The sequence below is a fragment of the Postia placenta genome, assembly GCF_002117355.1.
Source record: "Postia placenta MAD-698-R-SB12 unplaced genomic scaffold POSPLAscaffold_4, whole genome shotgun sequence".
Lineage (NCBI taxonomy): Eukaryota > Fungi > Basidiomycota > Agaricomycetes > Polyporales > Adustoporiaceae > Rhodonia > Rhodonia placenta.
This window is the reverse complement of record NW_020169835.1, coordinates 30,827-50,177: the sequence shown is the minus strand read 5'-3', so window position 1 is coordinate 50,177 and position 19,351 is coordinate 30,827. Positions and strand designations below refer to the sequence as shown.

General features: G+C 54.5%; 8 protein-coding genes across 8 annotated transcripts; 6 read left to right on the top strand and 2 right to left on the bottom strand.

The window, feature by feature from the left end:
• Positions 1-794: 794 nt before the first annotated feature.
• On the top strand, positions 795-1,208 carry POSPLADRAFT_1045004 (hypothetical protein; the record flags this gene model as incomplete). Its single annotated transcript, XM_024478657.1, has 2 exons — positions 795-1,098; positions 1,156-1,208. 2 exons carry the CDS (start codon positions 795-797, stop codon positions 1,206-1,208), a joined length of 357 nt encoding a protein of 118 aa, XP_024340608.1.
• A 538-nt stretch (positions 1,209-1,746) lies between these two features.
• On the top strand, positions 1,747-2,268 carry POSPLADRAFT_1054444 (hypothetical protein; the record flags this gene model as incomplete). Its single annotated transcript, XM_024480518.1, has 2 exons — positions 1,747-2,155; positions 2,207-2,268. 2 exons carry the CDS (start codon positions 1,747-1,749, stop codon positions 2,266-2,268), a joined length of 471 nt encoding a protein of 156 aa, XP_024340607.1.
• A 1,758-nt stretch (positions 2,269-4,026) lies between these two features.
• Positions 4,027-5,982, bottom strand: POSPLADRAFT_1032357 (hypothetical protein; the record flags this gene model as incomplete). The annotated part of the gene is made up of 3 exons (XM_024476851.1): positions 4,027-4,404; positions 4,444-5,814; positions 5,869-5,982. The coding sequence occupies 3 exons, from the start codon at positions 5,980-5,982 to the stop codon at positions 4,027-4,029; spliced, it is 1,863 nt and encodes a 620-aa protein (XP_024340606.1).
• Positions 5,983-6,508: 526 nt separating this feature from the next.
• POSPLADRAFT_1032356 (hypothetical protein) lies at positions 6,509-7,469 on the top strand (the record flags this gene model as incomplete). The annotated part of the gene is made up of 4 exons (XM_024476850.1): positions 6,509-6,511; positions 6,557-6,819; positions 6,928-7,341; positions 7,367-7,469. The coding sequence occupies 4 exons, from the start codon at positions 6,509-6,511 to the stop codon at positions 7,467-7,469; spliced, it is 783 nt and encodes a 260-aa protein (XP_024340605.1).
• A 300-nt stretch (positions 7,470-7,769) lies between these two features.
• POSPLADRAFT_1167981 (hypothetical protein) lies at positions 7,770-9,901 on the bottom strand. The gene is made up of 4 exons (XM_024487991.1): positions 9,771-9,901; positions 8,845-9,133; positions 8,081-8,794; positions 7,770-8,026 (listed from the first exon to the last, which is right to left on the bottom strand). Exons 1-4 carry the CDS (start codon positions 9,888-9,890, stop codon positions 7,902-7,904), a joined length of 1,248 nt encoding a protein of 415 aa, XP_024340604.1. The 5' UTR covers positions 9,891-9,901; the 3' UTR covers positions 7,770-7,901.
• A 488-nt stretch (positions 9,902-10,389) lies between these two features.
• Positions 10,390-10,715, top strand: POSPLADRAFT_1137557 (hypothetical protein; the record flags this gene model as incomplete). Its single annotated transcript, XM_024484800.1, has 2 exons — positions 10,390-10,585; positions 10,648-10,715. 2 exons carry the CDS (start codon positions 10,390-10,392, stop codon positions 10,713-10,715), a joined length of 264 nt encoding a protein of 87 aa, XP_024340603.1.
• A 1,069-nt stretch (positions 10,716-11,784) lies between these two features.
• On the top strand, positions 11,785-14,115 carry POSPLADRAFT_1136802 (hypothetical protein; the record flags this gene model as incomplete). Its single annotated transcript, XM_024484731.1, has 2 exons — positions 11,785-12,624; positions 13,057-14,115. The coding sequence occupies 2 exons, from the start codon at positions 11,785-11,787 to the stop codon at positions 14,113-14,115; spliced, it is 1,899 nt and encodes a 632-aa protein (XP_024340602.1).
• A 3,082-nt stretch (positions 14,116-17,197) lies between these two features.
• POSPLADRAFT_1044999 (hypothetical protein) lies at positions 17,198-18,957 on the top strand (the record flags this gene model as incomplete). Its single annotated transcript, XM_024478656.1, has 8 exons — positions 17,198-17,220; positions 17,263-17,286; positions 17,411-17,448; positions 17,476-17,546; positions 17,662-17,716; positions 17,739-17,860; positions 18,042-18,261; positions 18,344-18,957. 8 exons carry the CDS (start codon positions 17,198-17,200, stop codon positions 18,955-18,957), a joined length of 1,167 nt encoding a protein of 388 aa, XP_024340601.1.
• Between the last annotated feature and the right edge of the window lie 394 nt (positions 18,958-19,351).

The following is a 19,351-nucleotide window of genomic DNA, read 5'->3' as shown; positions in this document are numbered from 1 at the left end:
CCGTGTGCCCAGCATCTCCCTTCATCTAAAGCGGCCGGTCCGCATATATTCCTCGACCTCGGGAGCCTCGAACAAGCTATACAGATAGCCTCGTCCTACGGCCATCGAACATCATGCGTAACGTTTTTGTTCCGACGAATTCAATCCACATGCTCCAAGGGCGCATGTAACCCTGCCGGCGGAGCCATGCGACCACCTTAATTGAACGGCTCATATCGAGACAACTCTGACACACTTTTTCCTCCCACCAGAATCCCGCGAGGCAGCGAAGAGCGCTGTGTGAATGTCCGTTATCAACTCCCACATTCATAGTTGCCTCGGTGCGTCCAATCGCAATGGACACTGTCCATCTGACCTCGCTACTTTGCCGCGAATTGTACCCACAGTGTACTCACGTCTACATGGCATGATAGCCGTAGATCATCCAAGATAGACTACGAACCAATACACGCTTCGCTGCGAGCAACGCGTTAGCATTCTTGGGAGGTGAACAGCCACCCATCTATCCAACGCGACTAACCAGTCTCATCCACCAACTACTGGCAGAGTCACATCCCTGTGCTGAGCTAGATGGCAGATCGTCTGCTGGGGCCTCGTGTCTACAATTCAGAGCTTCGGACCTTATCCCGGTCTCGACGATCCGAATAAGACGAAGTCAACATTGAATACAGTCATTGATCGCCACGGTCGTTTGATTCAATTACAGCCTCCGTCGAGGAGCAGCACGCATCGTGTCCGCTATCGATACGATAGTTCGCTCCGCGCTTGCTCCGTCTTTCCACCATACCACGACCATGCCCACCCTTTTCCTCTGGAAAGTGACAGATGGCACACACGTATCTGTTTTTGAGGGGATCGATCCCTTGTTCGGGAGCGGAGTGCAGAGGATCAAGATTGTCGATGTGAACGAAGAGCTCAAGCAGAAGTCTACTCAGTACCGCAGCTACAATGTAAAACAGTCGGACCTGGCGCTACTCGAGGGCATGGTTTTCACCGAGTCCAATACATGGAAGGCTGTGTCTAAGTTCCTCATGGACGTTGTGCGTGCAGCCGGCCAGTCGCTCGTACCTGATCGTGAGTCAACCGTGCTGATTCTTGGTAAGAGACTGGTTGCTATGATCGTTACAAGGGTACATGCTCACCGGATGTCATCAGGCACGCTCGAGATTGCGAGAATGGGCCAGAGCATAAATCAAGCATCTGAATAACTTCACGTGCGGAGGTAGGTTCTCGATTCTAGGAATCTACGAGACGTGCGCTGATTGCTGGTCTTCAAGTGTTTTTACTGGAATTGTATGTTGTGCGATCTATGCTTGCCTCAAACCTATAGCGTGGGTGAGTGCGACACATTATGGTGAAGCTCAAGCTTCGACTCAAAGGACCCTTGAGGCGTTAGTCAGCCGGTTCGCTCGCTGTTCAGTTGTGTAATAGCATGGATATATGCACTGTTGTTCGTGCGGATCCGGACGAAGGACCTATCATGGCCGTGGAGCCGTCAACGACTGGCGCGTGATGGTTTTGCGTCCGATTCCGAGGTTGTGTTTGAGTGTATCTGAGATATGCAGAGCAGCACATGGGGCTGTGCGTTTCATTAGGCATGGTATTGCTAGATGCACGTCCAGTGAGCAATTAGCCAGCAATAGTGTGGAAAACTACCACTATCGTGCGCCTCGTGAGGAAAGGCCCAACCTTGATTCTAATCTGCGTTTGAGTTCAGGGTCCGAAAGCTTCTCAGCCACCACAGGGATGGCTCGTGCCTTTGGCATCAGCAGGGTGCAGTCCACTGGACACGGCCGCCCTCCATTCTGGCAAAAGACCCCCGTTCGATATCGACAGACCTACGTCCGCCGAACTATGTCTTGCAACCTGTTTCTGTGGGAGCTCACCGACGGCACTCACCTCTCCGCACGCAACGACTTCGGTCCTCTGTTTAAGTCTGGCGTACGCCAGATACGTATCCGCAAGCTCAATTCTGATCTGAATTCGTACACAACGTGGCAGCGAGCGGACTCACTGCGGTTGTGCTGCGAGGCTCTCCAGGGCAAGGTCTTCACGGACGCGGCGACGTGGCAGGAGGTGTGCGGCTTCCTCATGAAGGCCATCCCGGACCAGGATATACGCCTTTCAGACACGGTATTGCGTGTGGTCACCCTGGGTAAGTCTGGCTTCATGACGCTAAATGCTGTATACTCACGGGCAAATTCAGGTGTTATCGAGGTCCTGTACGATAACGCAGGACAGAGCACGTCGAAGCCGAGTCCATCGTAGACGATTGACACTCCGAATGCGATATTGTCATCTGGGCAGTGAAGGATTATGATGCGATCCACGGATTGTGTCATTGGCAGCATTGTGGGACGTATATACCAGGTACTTGGGTTGTTTCTCATTTCTCAATTATTGTGTGTCTAACTGTGTTGTGTCAGTTCTTTGTCCACGGGCGGTACAAGACCTGTTATGTGGTACTTAGGCTCAAATTGCATTCTGACATCCCGCTGCTTTATCATCCTGAATTCAAGGAATATGTACCCCCTCGTGGTGATCGTGGATCCTGTAGCGTGCTCTCCTGATCGGAGACGACCTGTGTACCGCGTTTCTGGCCTCATAGAGATTATGCGCGGACGTGTGCAGATACTGTACAGGTTGAACGCGTCCACATCAGATTCTTTCTCAGAGATTGTCCTAGCAGCGTCGTCCCCGCTACTTGTAATGCTGGGGGAACACAGACGGTATGCCCGCTCTAGTTCAGCTGATGCCCTGCGGTGTTGCTTTATCTTGTGTGGATGTAACGATCTGATACCGAGATCTGATGGGTTTGTCATTATTTACCTTGGAGATGGCAAATTGGCGGGCAGCTAATTCCTACTTTATGCCTCTATACGTACTCCTGTAGACTTCTCTAGAAGATAGACATCGGATACAGCGCATACCGGGGTCGGAGTGAGTGGAGCGTTACAGTGGAAGATTGTATGTGGTAAGATTGTATCAGCCTTCCAAGCTTCAAGCTTCAAGTCTTGTGTGCGGAGCGCCGCAGAAGCGTCCTGGTCATTCCGTATCGAGAACAAGGTTACGCCATACTAGCATTCTTCAGTACAGCCCGGCCTCTCGCATACAACACATCTATATACATCTCATCTAAACGGCTCAATGACGCCACCTCTCTTCTTGTGGAAGCTCACCGATGGCACGCATCTCTCAGCCCAGACTAACTTTTACTCTCTCTTCACTACCTCTGTGGACAAAATTCTGATACTTGACCTCCGCGCAGAGCTCAAACGCCAAGTCAGCATTCGATCACTGGAACTCGCGCAGCTCGAGGGGATGTCATTCACAGATGCAAAGTCATGGATTCAAACGAATACCTTCCTGCTCAATTCCGTGCTTGCCAAGCGATTGGTTGGGACAAACAGCCAGGACACCGATGTTTTTGTTATCGGTGAGAGATCCCATATACACCTGCGCACTGTACTCTGCACAATTTAGGGAGCTTACACAAACCGTAGGAACCATTCAGATGACTCTGAGAGACAGTCCGTTGCACGCAACGCCGCGGGACATCCAAAGAATGCCACCGAAGTGGCAGACGATAATTCCGGTGCTCAAAGTGCAACCCGGGTGGTCATAAGCTCGGAGAAGCAGGATGGGAGCCACACAGGCGATCCTATGACGGCTTAACGACTCCACTGAGGCAAGTAATTATCATGCGTATTGTGCTTTCGCCTGACGACAAAAGCGCACAGCTCCCGAGATTGGATCAGAACTTGTCGCTCAAGAGAAAGAATCGTTCCTTATGATCCTTCTCGATTAGACACGAGTGCATTTCATTCCTTTGTGTCAATGTGGCATCTCCGCTAGAAGAGAATTTCGTGTATTCATTACCTGATTCCCAATTGCGTGGCTCATATCTGTCGATCCAGACTCAGACCTCTAGTGTTGCACATGGCGGCGAGCGTCTTGAAGAATAAATAGCTCGCACTGAGTGTACGAGGACAGAGGTTACATAAAAAGAACAGGCCTAGGTAAAAATCATGAATTTGTAGTGAAGTCGGAACCGGTGTCCATAATGCGCTTGTAGACCATCTCTTCATGGGACTGTGTAATAGGCTCAAGGCTCTTCACTCCTCGCCTATCGAAGATCTTCCATGCTGCGCTCCGGACGAGTTCCTCCTGAGTCGCTCTACCCTTGTTCGTCCTGTATCGCCAGGCGGTGAAAGACAAGGACACGTAACGGATAGACGTCTCGACGAGTGTCGATGCCAGCATACGTGCCTGCTTTGATGTAATAGATGCGGGCAGCCACGAAGCGGAGCCATCCTTCTGGAACGTATCGTATATGACCGACAGCCGTACGAGAGTCAGCCTCGGTAGACATTTAAAAGCATCACAAAGTATTTTCTGACGAGACTGTGAGTTGATACACCAAGAGAGCTACCGGATACTCACCATGTACGGGTTGAGGACCGCCATCAAGTCATTCGTCCGAGGAGGAATACGGAGTGTGAGGTTGAGAAAGTGCAGCTCGGGGACACTTGCAACTAATGGGGCCCAGAAGTATTCGGCTTGCCCTGAGTCTGTAAAGACATCGTAAAAGCGCATCATATCGGGTTCTGGAGGAGGGAGGTATGGGCCTGGCCTTGGGTCGACGAGGATCGAGAAAGCAAGGCCCTCAGGGCAAACCTGCTTGGCCACTTGAAAAGCTGTGTCGCGCACGTATCGAACGCATGGTCCCGATCCGCAGCCAGCAGACGGGTCCGTGCTTGAGAAGATGTAGGTCGCAAATTCAAGAGCCCTAGGTCCCACCCGCTCGGCTAGTTGCAAAGTTCTCTCGCGCCTGTCTGAAGCGTCTGGTTCCGTAATGCGGCCAGCAAGCTCATCGGTAAGTGAGACGCAGCGGATCGGAAACGCAGGCGACCACCTTTCAAAGAACTTCGAAGGGCCCTCAGCATAGTCCAAGATTGGCCAGGAACCAGCATCTGCGAAGTCGATGGTTGCCCAGGAACCAAAGTCTGCAGTCATCGGTGGCTCTCCAAGTCGCAGCACTCGCAGATTAGGAAATGCATTTACAAGCAATGCCATCGAGAAACGGGATCGATTGATGAGCAGCTCGTGCACGGATGGCAACGAAAAAGCAAGGGTGGTGGCGCATTTGCTGGGTAAAGAGTATACTATTCCGTCCAGCTCAAGGGTCTTGATTTGTATGTTTTTGATTGCGCAGATTATCTCGTACACGTTGGGCCTGATCCGGGTCGGGAGGGCCAAGTCCGCAATCCGCAATTTATGCAGATTGCGCCGCATACGCGAGAGAAATTCCCACACCAGTTTACCGTCGCGGAGCAGATAGATGTCAAGGTTACGCAGGTTGGGCATAGTAACGATAGCATCTGTTATGCGTGGTTCTATGCCTATCAGTGTGGCGAAGTTTTCCAGCCTAATGGACTGGAGGCCCCTTGCAAAATAGAGAAGTTCTGTCAGACGGGATGTTGCGTCCTTCAGGTCCTGTTGCTGACGGAGTTCGTCAAGACTTTCTATATCTGGGCCGTGGTTGATTTGCAGATTAAGCTTCCGGAGGTGGACCACGCGATCGGGAATGTCATCAAGCAAGAATTCGCAAACTCTCTTAATTTTGCGGAAGTCGTGGCGATAATTGTTGGTTTTGTGCACCGTCAAAGAAGAGAACGCTCGGGCTCTGGCTACGTCTCGGACATTGCCACTCGGAGTTGTCCTCGACAGACTGAGGGCTTCAAGGGGCGTAAGGAAGGATGTGATAACCCATAGGACGTCACGGTTTAGCTTGAGGAATCCAGACTGAGTGGCCTTGGATACGTGACGTGAGAGGATGAATGCAATCGAAGGATGTAATACACCTACCTCGGGTGGTGGGCAGATGGCCCTTGTGCGCGTCCTGTCTGCCAAACTCAGTAGGGTCCTGTCGACCAAACTCAGTAGGGTCCCGTCGATCACCATCGGGAGAGGAAGAAACATGGCGGGCCAGAGGAGAGAGTGGCTGATAGCGGAGGATAGGAGAGTTATGTGAGGCCAGCTCTCTGAGTTCGTCGGACTTATAAACGTCCACAGCGCCACATAGTAGAACGATCAAAGCACACGCGGTCATAGCTCGTCCCCCGAGAGGCACAATGAACTGAAGACACGCTCATGTGGCGGGCCCGGGGTTGTCACGGCGCCTATGGTCACGTACTGGCGTGACTTGGTGGCGGACCCACATTCGTCAAGCCACCCCTGATTGTGACATTAACATTCTGGCCATTGGACGCCTATGTGATACTTTTGACAACATAAGAACGACAAGAGAATGCACACAGAGTGCACTCATACATGGACTATAATGAGCGCGCGAACACGCACTTGACGGTAACACGCACTTCTGCAAAGCCACCATATCCAACATCACACAGCCTCCCGTAGCACATGCCACCGCACGCCTTATCATCCTCCGCTTCTCACGTTCCGGGAGGCAGCACCCTACCCCGCGAGGCGGCCCAAAACCAATATGGTCTGTGTGATTCGGGTGCTCCACCTTCACCTCGACGTCATCTAGCGACGTTCGTGGAGCAAGCGTGTCAGCAAGTACAGTGTAAAGGACGGGAAACAGCGAAAGCTTCAAGCTGCGATGGACGCCGACGTCGCGCGCGCTCACGTCGAAGTTGAGGTTGATTTGGTGTTGAATAGGGGAGGTGATGATGGTCTCCAATGCGCGCACGGCCTAGGCCCCGTCAGCGTGTGGAGAAACAGACAATACTTTGAAGAGCAAAGAGCACGCGGTCTAGTACACGGGCAGCGTGGCTTAGCACGCAAGGGTGGGTGAGCTGATTGTGGCGCACCGTCCTTATGGGGAATAGAGATTTCCAGTGCACGCCAGGACACGCCTGCAGCCTGCAACATGAATGCGGTGCTGGCTCATTCTACTAGCGTCGTCTGTGGCGTCGGCTCGCCTTGGAAGCGCAGGTCATCCCATGCGATGTCAATCGCATCTGCACGTGTCGCGCAGTCGACTGCACGCAACGCGGATGCGAGCACGGCCGATGAACGTGCCACGATGTACGGGCGCAACACGGGCAGTCTTGTGGCGTGGCGGGATGCACGCAGATCAGAGATCGAGGGTTGCGTCCTCAGAGGCGGCATTGCGGCAGGACGCCCGGGAGACACGGCGAGGAGGCCGGCGAAGACGGCGGCAGACTCGGATGCGAGGACGGCGCAATCGTGGGCGAGGGCCGTGACTATTGACGGACGCGCCAAACGCGACACCGAGAGTGTCCAGCAGTGGGAGATGTGCCTCGGCCACGCCTCATGTCCCATCACGCACAATCGCCGCACCCGCCGGCCGTCTGTATATGACGGTTCTCCCTAGCATTTCCGAGGGACACAAGGACAAGGCTCGCGAGAACATGTCGCCGTGGACCGTGACGGTCTCGTCCCCCCACCACCGCGCAGAGACTGTCTGCGTTGAGTGAATGACGTCGCATGGTGAGCGGGGCGGAAGGCCACGTCGAGACGGCCGTAGCATAATAGGACGGTGCGGGCAGACCAAGGCGCAAGTCTTGATGTCGGTGGAGAGGCAGCCAATGATCATGTCGCAGTCGTTGTAGCGTGCATCTTCTGGCGTTCATGGCTGCAAAGGCAATTTTCAGTCATTCTTAACGTATGTCAGTCAGTGGGAGGCGCCACAGACGAGACCTTGTTCTTTCTAGACCCAAACTTGAGTGGGGGTATGCGTGAGCTTACGTCGTTGCTTGAACTTCCATATCCCATATAACCAGTGCAAGAAAGCGCCGGAGCATGCCATTCCGATCCTCCCTGACTAGAGTACATACACAGACCATAAGGTTACAAGCAGCACCGCGTGGCCATCCGAGAGCGGCGTTATTGAAGAAAGTGCTCACTGCTCACTGCTCGCTGACGAAGACCGCGGCCATGCCCATGCCCGAGCCAATGCACATACTGGTGACGAAGATCTTCCCGCCAGTCTGCTTCGCGATGTTGAGCCCAGTCACAATTTGACGCGCCCCGGCTGAAGACGTGGTCAGTAATGCCACGACAAACGCACAGGCAAGCAGCCACTCACTCGCCCCCAGCGGGTGCCCGAGCGCGATCGCACCGCCCCACACGTTCACCTTCGCAACGTCGATCCCGAGCTCCTTCACGCAGTACACCGCCTGGCTCGCGAACGCCTCGTTGATCTCGTAGAAGTCCACGTCCTCCGTGCTCAGCCCCGCCTTCTGCAGCACCTTCGGGATCGCGTACAGCGGGCCGACGCCCATGATGCGCGGCGGCACCCCGACGGCCGCCGCGCCCACGAACTTGCCCAGCACGCGCAGCCCGAGCTTCGCCGCGACGCTCCGCCGCGCGAGGACCACCGCGGCGGCGCCGTCGGACACCTGCGACGCGTTCCCCGCGTGCGTCGTGCCGTCCTTCGCGAACGCGGGCCGGAGCTTCGCGAGGCTCTCCGCGGTGACGCCGTCGCGCACGCCGTCGTCGAAGTCGACGACGACCCGGCTCTCCTTCTCCGTCTTCGGGTCGACCCACGGCACGGTCAGCGGCACGATCTCGGGCGCGAAGCGGCCCTCCTTCTGCGCGCGGGCGGCCTTCTGGAAGGACGCCGCGGCGAACGCGTCCTGGTCTGCGCGCGGGATGTGGAAGTCGGCGGCGACGTTCTCGGAGGTGATGCCCATGGGGACGAGGCAGTCGGCGGCGAGCGGGTTGGCGAGCACCTCCTCGGAGAAGCCGTCGGGGTTTGCGCCCGCGTTGTAGCCGAAGGTCATAGACTCGACGCCCGCACCTGCACGGAGGTCAGCAGAGTGTGAGCCTGCAGTCGGTGCGGCGACGTACCCAGGCCGATGTCGATCTGCCCTGAGGTGATCAGCGCCGCGATGTTGTTGACGGCAGCCAGACCTGACGAACATTGTCGGTTGACGGTGCTGACGGGGGTTGAAACAGGAATGCCGGCGTGGAAGCCGGCCATGCGCGCTGCGTTCGCGCCGCTGCCAGGGGGAAGGACATTGCCGACGGTGATGTCCTCGATGAGTGCTGGGTCGAGGCCGATCTTGGTGTATGCCGCACGCAGCACGCCGGAGAGAATCTCCTCTGGCCGTGTGTCCTTGAAACCGCCCTTCTTGGACTACAAAGTGCGAATAAGCGAGTGATCAGATCATGCAAGTGAGGCGTATGAGATCCAAGCCCTATGAGTTGCCCCACGCTCAAAGAAGAGGGTCGCATGCACCTAGAAACAGGGCAGACCATGTGACGGGATGCCCTGCAACACTGCCTACGATAGACGCATAGGTCTCAGCCGTGAATGCAGGCCTTATGCAGGCAATATCACCGGCGAAGTAGTGCGATAGATATTCAATGTGAGACTCCTTAGGGCGATCCATAGCACACAATGTCCTAGGACACTCGGAGATTTCCCGAAGTTAGCATGATGGGTGGCTGCAGTCGCTGCGCGGTGCAAGGATTACCTTTTGGGTCAGCGCATGCCGTCTCTGAAATGGGCCACTATAACCTCCGCGGTCTGATATCACGCGGTTATTTCGTGCGCCCAGACTATGCGAAGCCACCTCTAGCGGCACAGGATTGTGAGACGAGATAGTTAGACAGAGCAGCGACCACGGTGGTGTCACTAGCAGCCGGCTCTTGCATAGAGGTGCGTGGCGCTAAGCCCTTATTCTTGAATGAACAAGACAATATGGTGTTTAGAAGAAACTGACTCGGGAACCCCGCGAGAGATGGAGAAGACGGAGGAAGTAACGACTGACCTTTGTTAGAGCAGAGCGGACTGCAGAGACGATGACGACGTCGTTGTCGTGCTTGGAAAGGACCTTTTCTTTTCCAGACGATGAGGCGAGGTTGGAGACGGCTTGCAAGACAGCAGACATGGCGAGAGAGACGATGGGGGTAGCAGACAGAGACGTACCGCGATCGACTTTTGATCGCGTGTTCGCCCTCTGGAGGCGCCCATGGGGACGCTGCATGTGATATCGACTATCACACGAATGTTCACCGCCGGCCTCTCACTCGGCGTCCATTTCACATGTGACACTTCCCTTGATTTGCGTCACGTGAGGCAGGTCCCCCCCGCGGCGCATCCCTCCACCGACGCCATGCCATAGCAGGAAGCCCCCCTTCCCAGAACGGAAGGCGTGCGGGGAGCGTCGTCATAAGGCCTTCACGCTGCTCGTCATCATGACTTCATTGACCTCGTCGTATATGTATATAAGGACAGCCGCCCCGCCCTCTCGCTCCTCATACCTCTTTCCTCTCCCAATCACCCTCTGCGCACTTTACCCTACGCTTCAACCACGCAATCATCAACCATGTCTCTCCCCACTCGTCAGATCGGTGGCCACAAGGTACGCCATCGCTGGACATGTACCGATGACGACAGTGCATCTAACACAGCGCACAAAGGCTGCGCTGAAGAACCCGAACGTCTCTGAGGAGGCGAAGGAACACTCGCGCCAGGCAGTTGAAGACCTCGAGCAGCAGCCCGAGACTCAGCAGACTCGCCAGGGTTACAGCGACGACAAGGACGAGACCCGCGTCAACGCGGGCTTTAAGGCGACGCTCAAGAGTGCGTGATATCTCGCTTCTGTTCAAGGACGCTGATATTCATTAGTGCACCCTTTGAAACAGACCCTAACGTTAGCGAGGAGGCAAAGGAACACGCACGCGATGTCCTCGAGGACAAAGGCGCGATCTAAACGGTTGGACTGCCTTCACATTGTCGCATACAATCAGGGTGTCGTTAGTGTCTTTGTAAAACATACGTGATACATCCCATGGTGGAAATGTAATAATCCTGTACTCGATCAGAAAGGAATGCAGAATTGAGTTTACTTTGAACAATTTTATTATCGTTATTGAGTGAGCCCAATTCAAGTCGGTTAGAGGGCTACGCCCTATGTCGGATAATACATGCTCGTACGTATCGTACCGGGCCTTCAGTGGGCTATCCGGTTGTATGGAGTGACGGTGCGCGAGCAATCTGTCGTTAGGGGCTCAATGTCAGTGAGCATGGAGGATGATGTCTGGTTGAACAACAGGGCCGGGTGATGGCGGGGGAGAGGGCGCAAGCGCGAGGTGGGATAGAGGTAGGAGGGGATACGTATGTAACTATGGTCCGTACAGTATTGTGAGTCGGAATGAAAGGGTGCATATGCACCGGAAAAGCATCTTGACCGGAATGGCGAGATTCGGGAATTGAGCGCACCTCTTTTCGACGGCTGTGCTAGCGAGAGCGATTGGTCCTCGCAGCCGGTGGCTTTGATGTAGTCGGAGAGGGTTGAGAGGGCTTCGGGGTCGTCACTTAAGCAATGCTCGCACCTGCGTGTAAGCATACAGGCTGTGCCGAGTTTGCGTGCTCTAAGACGCACTGCACGTATGCCTCGTGTAAGTGACCACGAAAAAGAGTCGGCCTCGATCAAGGTACAGCACGCGCACATGCACGAGCGAGGACCCTTGTTTTGTGGTCCAGGCGGCTTGAGGTCAACTCATGATAGACCACGCCACTCATCCAAAGAAGTGTACGTTCGTGCTGCGGACGACGGTTAAACCACGTTGTATATGGTGCGTGATGGGATTGTTTACGCGGCCATTGTGAGCTACTCCGTGCCGACGGTGTGGTGGCAAAGGTGACTGACTAGTTTTCCGATGGTCCGCACTAGTCCATGGGCGTATAAGTATCGGTGCACAGCTCTTGGGGCAGCATTCACCTTCCCACCTTCTTTCTCAGTAACGTTAGGTATCCTTGACGCTGCGGACCGAGCCACCATGGAGAAGGACTGGTCCGCCGCACATGCCGACCTTGCCGACCTGGAGTCGCAAGTCAGCATCGAGTCGCTCTTTCCGGACACTGACCCTTATGGCCTGCGCTCGCGATCCCCTGGCGGACCTGTAAAGCACCACCACCAGCACCAGCACGCCGCCCACAGCCCCAGCGGCATCGCGAAGAAGACTGAGAACTGGCTGCGCGGGCCACCCTCGTCCTGGTCTCGCTCCGCGATTCTGGGATTCTACAGCCCGCCGTTCGTCTGGCGCACCCGGCTGCTGAACGCCATCGCCGCGCAGCAGTCCAACTTCGGCGTCCGCCCCATGGACACGTACCTTGCCCCCGAGTCCGCCCCGGAGTGGCCGCCTAGTGTTCCACCAAATTCAGAGCCAGACGATGCCGGCGACGCATCGGATCTGGATCTGGATCTGGATGCTGCGAGTCCTGCGCCGGAGCTGAAGATCGAGGAGGCGCCACAAGACGTCGCCGCGTGTGGCCGCCACACTCCTGGTCCCCATGGAGCCGACCGCCGGCGGCGGTCTGCGACAACAGCGGGGCGCCGACCCCCGGTCGGTGGGCCGCGTGCTAGGCCTCTTGGAGCGAAGTCGAGAACCAAAAAGAGGACGCCAAAGGAGCAGGAGTTCTCCTGCGTGTATTGTGGCGCGAAGTTTTCGTATCTCGAGAGCGTACTCCTCCATGTCGTTACTTACTGCAAGGGCCGCGAGGGAGAGGCGTATGGGTGTCCGTTGTGCCAGAAACAGGGTGCGCTAAAATGGGTGTGGACACACTGCAGAGACGTTCACGGGATGGGGCCTCGACAGACAGCGCGCTTGATGGAGAACGTCCGTGGGCGAGATGATTAATCAGAAACATAGTTTAGCTCTGTGAGCGGTGTATTTATTCTATGTCACGGGTGTCGACACTCTCACATCGCGAGTGGCATGTAGGTGAAAATCGTCCTCGAGAAAAACAGAAAGAGAGGCGCTGCAGCGTTGCCGGAAGCTACGGGGTCGCCTCAGTGAATTTGCCACTCAGAGAGTGGCAGAGCATCTGCTCAATGGGGAAATGCAGGGTGGCTCGCCACGCCATCACAAGCAGGTTCCACAACAAGATGCCTTCACGCTTGTCCCGCACCTTGTCCACTTACGGCCGGACATTGTTTTGTGAGACACGTGTCGAGGGCCGCCAGCCACGCATGATCCTCCTGGCAGCAAGTTTGTGGCTGGTGATGCCCCTAACACGCTTATAAAAGCACTGCACGAGCTCTGTCGTAGGCGCATCTCCTCTATTTCCTTCTCTCATCAGGGTCATTCCGCGGACACGGAACAGCCACCACACACATACACACCACATCGCATGCCATGGACACTCCAGCAGACTGGGAATCATTGCTCTACGGCAGCGCTCCCACCTTCCCGCCGCAAGATTCCAATAATTCATCCTTTGGGTATGCCAGGCCAACAAGTCCCCCACCACCGCCCGTACTTCCGGAGCCAAACGGTGACAGAAGAAATGACACCACGACGAGCGTCGAGCGCAGGGCTGGAGTCAACCAGCACCGCGGAGCCGACGACGGCAGGCGCTGGGAATTGACGGAGCACCATGCAAGAGCGTTGGATGCCATCGCGGAACGGCTGTGGCGTGAATACGGCGGTCGCTTGGAGATGACGTTCCGCTATGCGAGAGCAGTGGATGCCATTGTTGCGCAGCTGGAGCGCTACGGGTTGGAGAAGGAAGGTCCCTATGGAAGAGCCGCTGTTTCGCGGCTGCTGCGCGACTACAAGAAACGCGTGCAGACGATGGACCGCAATACAGTAGGAGCAAATACGATCCTGAGGCATCTGCGGCGCAACAACAGCAGCCGCTTGGAAATGACGACGCCCGATGAAGGAGAAATGAATTTCATTATAAGGCGGCTGCTGCGCTCACGAGGCACAACATCTCGCGGCGGAATCAAACCGAACACGCAGGCAGTTGCAGACAGGGTAGCTTGTCTTGTTTCTGCCATCACGAAGCAGCAGCGGCAATTCCACCCATATGTCAATCAGCCCGCTGGCGAGTCGCAACAGCCTCAGCAAAGGCTGGTCACGATTCCCCACTGGTGCATGTTCTGCGGTCAAGGATTTCCTCTCGATCACGTACGGTGGGCTCACGTCATCTACGAATGCGCTGGCAGAAGACAGCAGGAACTGGGGTGCCTGCTGTGTTCATTTTCATACAAAGCGCACGATGTGTACCTGACTCATTTCATAGAAGTGCACGGCCACCACACATCCGAATTCGCCATGTTTCTGCATGACCTGGAATACAGCGTAACCATCAATAACCAGTGAAAGCTCACTTTTGGGACCTCTTTTCTCGTCAACGGCTTGGATGTGTTGTATGTCGCTTCCGCCATTTTATGATTGCATATGCTACTCGTTTCTGGTCCACTGTACGCGAATGGTGTAATAGTTTTGTGTCTCGATCTCCCTAATATATATATATATATATATATATATATATATATATATATATATATATATATGAAATCTTTTATCGGCTAATTTTTGAGGTGTACTTACCTATGCGCACGGGTTCATGACTAACTGCCATCCAAAGTTACGCATGTATATGTTCCGCAGAGACAAATGCTTTGCGCGCCCCATATGGGGGACTCCGGCAGAGCACGATGTCTTGCTGTAGAGAAGTGCCGAGACTCCCATTCTTGGGTTGTTCAATTTCTATGTGGTCCTGAAGGTCGAATGTGATGCAGATTGAAAAGTGCTGAATACAGACCATGCGAAATGGAGAAATAAGACAGCAGAAGCGACCGTGACCTGTCGGAGTAAGCAGGTGTAACGCCATCGCCGCGTTGTGTCACACGCACACGATGCGACATCCCCGGGATGTGCGGTCGAGCTGGGCAACAGATGTCAGATGCCACCGTCATGCAATAGCATCAAGGATGTATGGAGAGCACACGTCTTGCGCAGATCCTGAATTGATACTGAGCGAAGTCAGCGAATCATGCCAGCCACATATGATTGAGACTCCGCCCAGATTTGGAGTTTCTATTGCTGACCCTATCCTTCTCTGAGTCGGTCATTCTGCACAACTGCACCTGCTTTATGTGTTGGAACCAAGAGTGCGACCGGCGCGGGGCGCATTTGTCCACAGGCGTAGCGATGCCCGTAAGGGACAATCGCGTCCAGTACGTACATCGCGCTGGGTCGTTATATACTACAGCCCCCGGCTATTCGCGCGCCCGAGCTTTCGAGCTTGTTCCTGACCACGCGGGTCGGCATGTTTAAACCATCATGTACACAGGGCTGAATTCGTATGCCAATTATAATGTTAGCATTTTCGCCTTGTTATGCTTCGGGGTGTATTCTCATCGCGTTCGCGCCACGCGTATATTCTTGCAGTCCAAAAGCCAATACTAGAATGACTTTGAACCGAGAGGCTCCAGAGATGGAACGAAATATATCGAAAGCACACAGCCACGGAGTAATCCATAGCCTTGAGTGTCTCAGGGCTTCAGTATACAGCGCCGCCACCAACCCAGTTGGTACGACATCAACCTTAGCGTCAGCGCCCTACAACGGTGGAAAGTACTCGGTCCTTCTCCCTACTGCAGAGCATGCTATGTAAATTGCTCAGGATACTGCAGACACGCGCAAAAACGCGATTCCCTCATGTCGCATCGTTGGTCCAGCTCGACCACAAGTACAAGATTGAGAGTATTCTCAGTAACGCGCTGACACATCTCGCAGACCTTTGACCCACGCATTTCGATGACTGGATCAATCCGGGTATTATGCCGCCGCTCAAGAGGGCCGCCACAGCGGCCGATCTCGCGAGGCTCACCGACGCACACACTCTGACTTAACAACAGCGCTATATAACCAAACCAAGAATTCCCTAAACTACGGATGTACTTGATCGCTCGAGAATCACGATGTACATAGGAAAGAGCAAGCTTGAAGCGTTGCCTCGAAGTCACGGAAGATGGATATGCGGAAGGGAAAACAGTCATACACCGAGCATATATAAAGTGAACCCTATTCATCCATGTCAGCTCGTCTAAGGCATGTCTTAGCTCTTAATTCTTTCAGGAACATGCTCAGGCGCTGAGATTTGCCACAAGTCGGCACCGCCCCGGAAGAACGACCCAAGACCCCGATCTCAATCCAAGTTGACACCAGATTCGTCAAGTACTGGGAACGTGCTCGATTGTGAGTAGGTTGAATGGTTGTTGGCCTGCAACGGAATGTGCTGTCTCGGAGCCACAATCTGCCAGCATGCATCGGTGCGAAGTTCAGAAAGATATCGGTGCATTGTTCGACAATCACATGAGCATTGCGCAAAACCTATGTAGTTTCAAGGTTCTGGATGCTAAACACTAAGCATCATCGGAATATAAACCCAAGCGGACAAGGTTGTGATGCCGTGACGAATACGCAGAAAGTATGTGAGAGGAACATGCAACGACAAGTGAGATCATAATAAGGTTATAGTCCTGGCGTCCTCCACTTGAGAACGCCAGCGCTACAACCTCGTTACAGAACCCAAGTAGTACGCGTTATTGTCATAGCAGCGGAGTAGGTGTAGAGTAAACGCACTATAGCATCATCTCTTGGGACCCGGACTCGGGTATCTTAGACACATGAAGAGCGTCGTACATTGTTCTTACGAGTGCTAAATGTTTCCTGGAGCTCGAATCTACGACAGTTTGAGTCAGGCACTCTCGAACGGAAGAGATCCGGAGTTGACGAGACCTACCGTTTACGAATTATGCAGTAGACCACACGGTTTTGTTTCGCCCTGTGATCTTAGGGAAATCGACCCTAACACACACTAACTTGTGGACTTTCAGTCGAGGAGCACGATGTGGAAGCAGGGGCGTCCTCTAGTGGGACGATCCTCGCAGGATGGACGAGCGATCAATGAACCCCGCACGGGGCAACACGCATATATATGAGCAGGACATCCGCGCCAACAATAGAGCTTATGTTGCCGATGATCGCACATCCGCTGAGTATATCGATGACCAAGGCCGGGTTCCTCAGACCAAGTCCTGCCCAGTCCGGCATGGCCTGGCCCTGAGACGTTGCGCCATTTGTAAAGACATGCGAAGGGCCAGCTTGGAGCCCGAGCATCGGGTTTCATCATCACGATATGAGCTGTATAGACGCCGTGTAACGCAACTAATACGTATTCAACAGGCTTGCATTAGTTATTTGCCCACTTACTTGCGTTTCGATTGTTCCTGTAGGTCAACCGAGTAGATAGTAGATGGGTTCAGGAGCTTGCTGGACGCTCGCCTGGCGCATATACGAACTGTGCACGACTACGGAAGGCCAAAGCTATACAGTCCACTGGCATGAACTGGGCATGAACTGCCGACCGACTCGGAGCTCGCTGCTCTGCATTATGGCAAAGAAAGCCGGAGCCCGGTGAACACTAGCCGAATAATAGAGACAACATACATTGGTTAGGAATCCACATTACCCGGAGCGTTGGTGAGGCAATACCCTTTGAATGAACTTAGCTTGGCATCAAGATAGTGGGCTGCACAAGATTGGTAATAGACGAGCAAAGTAGAGATAAAATACACTCTCGAAGCTGAGATCTATTGGGGCATAGGACATTCCTGATGCACGCAAGGGATGTGCGTAGCGAAGGTTAGATCATGATGGTATTTTTTGCAGAGGACGGCTTTTGGAGCGCTCCGCGCCTTCTGAAGAGCAACTATCGCTTGCTCTATGCATCCAGAGTCCATGTACGCACTCGCGTAGACTTCTCTAGAAATTAGAGATCGGATACAGCACATACCGAGGCGAGCGAGGTGTTATTATGTGAGAGAGACGGTAATGTCCTGCTGTGTCGCATCACAGATGCTAGTGATCTTCTTTGGAATTCTGTCCAAGTCGATTGTGTTCAGCTCTAGTAGTACGTCTCCCACCTTCAACAGAACCGCCATCAGCGACACAAGTTAACGCGACTGCCATCTGCGAAGTAAGATGCTTCAAGTGGAGAATTTCTGACACGACGGAAGACGTGATTGAGTTCGTTGAAACACACGGCAAACCCGAGGTGAGAGAGATCTATAATGATACTAGTGCTGTCCGCGGTAGTAGTTTAGAAAGATGTGACCTAGTTGCGTCATTGAGCGGGCGAGAAAGCTGTGTTTGGCTGGGACAAATACTCTGTGCCTCCTCCGAGTCTCCTCGCAGCGTCGTCAACTTGTTCTTGCGCGCGCCATCTTCATCAACAGCCACCTCATCTTTGTGCTATGCATCACACTGCCTGGACTCTCACATCAGACCGCATCCCGCCTCCCAAGCTCAAACGTCAGCCTGCCCCGTCGAAGGGCGAGCACAAACCCCAGGAACCACCCAAGAGCGAGGAAGTACGCAGGCTCGAAGAGCTATGCGATGCCCTCCAGAGCTCGTCCGGGCGAGAGAAAGACCCCAAGGGCGGGTGTTTCTGTCAAGGTCTGTCGTTGGCGTGTTCCCCGCTTGTTGCCTGACCGTCCTCAACGTTGCGTCTGTATTACTATACCGATACCGCACCCAGCTCGCATGCACCCTCTCTCTCAGCACGCGCCTATCTGCCGCTCCTGCGGACTCATCCTATGCACGCTGAACCTCCCCCACTTTGCCTGTCCACACTGCGCCGCCCCGCTTCTCATCCCGGCCGCGCGCGACGCACTCCTCGCAACAATTACTGCGTCGATTGTCGACACCCTCGCGCGGGAAGAAGCCGCGCGAGAGCGCGCCGCAGAGGAGGCACGGACTGCCGCGGGCGCCTTCCCTGTCCTCGCTCCTACTTTCAACGCACCCGGTGCCGACAGGCTCGCCGCACATCCTGCCAACCAATCGCATAAGGTCCTCTCGCTGAACTCGAAGACGAAGCGCGTCACAGTGGCCTCGTATCGTGCACCGTCGCCTGCCGCTCGTCCGCAGGGCAAAGGGAAGGGGAAGGAGAGGACTGATGAGGAGGACGAGCGCCGCGTACCGCCACCCCCGCAAGTGGTTGTGCATTCGGCCATGGATGTAGGTGTAGACAACCCGTGGACTAACCTGCGGGGAGGACGCGCGACGTACGTGCCCTCGCCAATAAAAGGGCGCGGGGAAGGGAAGGGTCGGAGAGACAAGGGGAAACAGAATAAGGAGCAGCCCGCCTCATAATGGTCTTCACACAACCAATCCGTGAGTGTGAGTGCTGTTCACTTTCACCCCTTGCTGCTCGCAGATGATGGCTTCGACGACCTGGCATGCCTTACTACGCATACACTCTACCTTGTCGCGTGGGTGCGTCTTTGTCACTGACGTGATACCCAGGAGAGTAAGTTGTGATCACCCTCCTGCTCACGAATCCCCCTCTCGTTGAGCATGTACACATACATGCAGGCCTCGCGGGTGCGCTTGTAATGTATCTTGGCCATGGGTTTCTCATGGGCTAGTACCTCACAAATGAATCATTTATCGTGCCTTCAGCGAAGAGACGAGCGGAGCGTGCTACTCGAGGGTGCAGTTCTAGATTATACAGTATCATTTACATTTTGTTGTTGCGACTTGACCG

Bases quoted from the DNA above. Each gene is read 5' to 3' on its own strand.
- POSPLADRAFT_1167981 (XM_024487991.1), bottom strand. From the start codon at position 9,890: ATGTCTGCTGTCTTGCAAGCCGTCTCCAACCTCGCCTCATCGTCTGGA. The intron at 8,795-8,844 runs GTACGTCGCCGC...ACCTCCGTGCAG, and splicing joins GCAGATCGACATCGGCCTGG to GTGCGGGCGTCGAGTCTATG. The intron at 8,027-8,080 runs GTGAGTGGCTGC...CCACGTCTTCAG, and splicing joins CGGGCACCCGCTGGGGGCGA to CCGGGGCGCGTCAAATTGTG.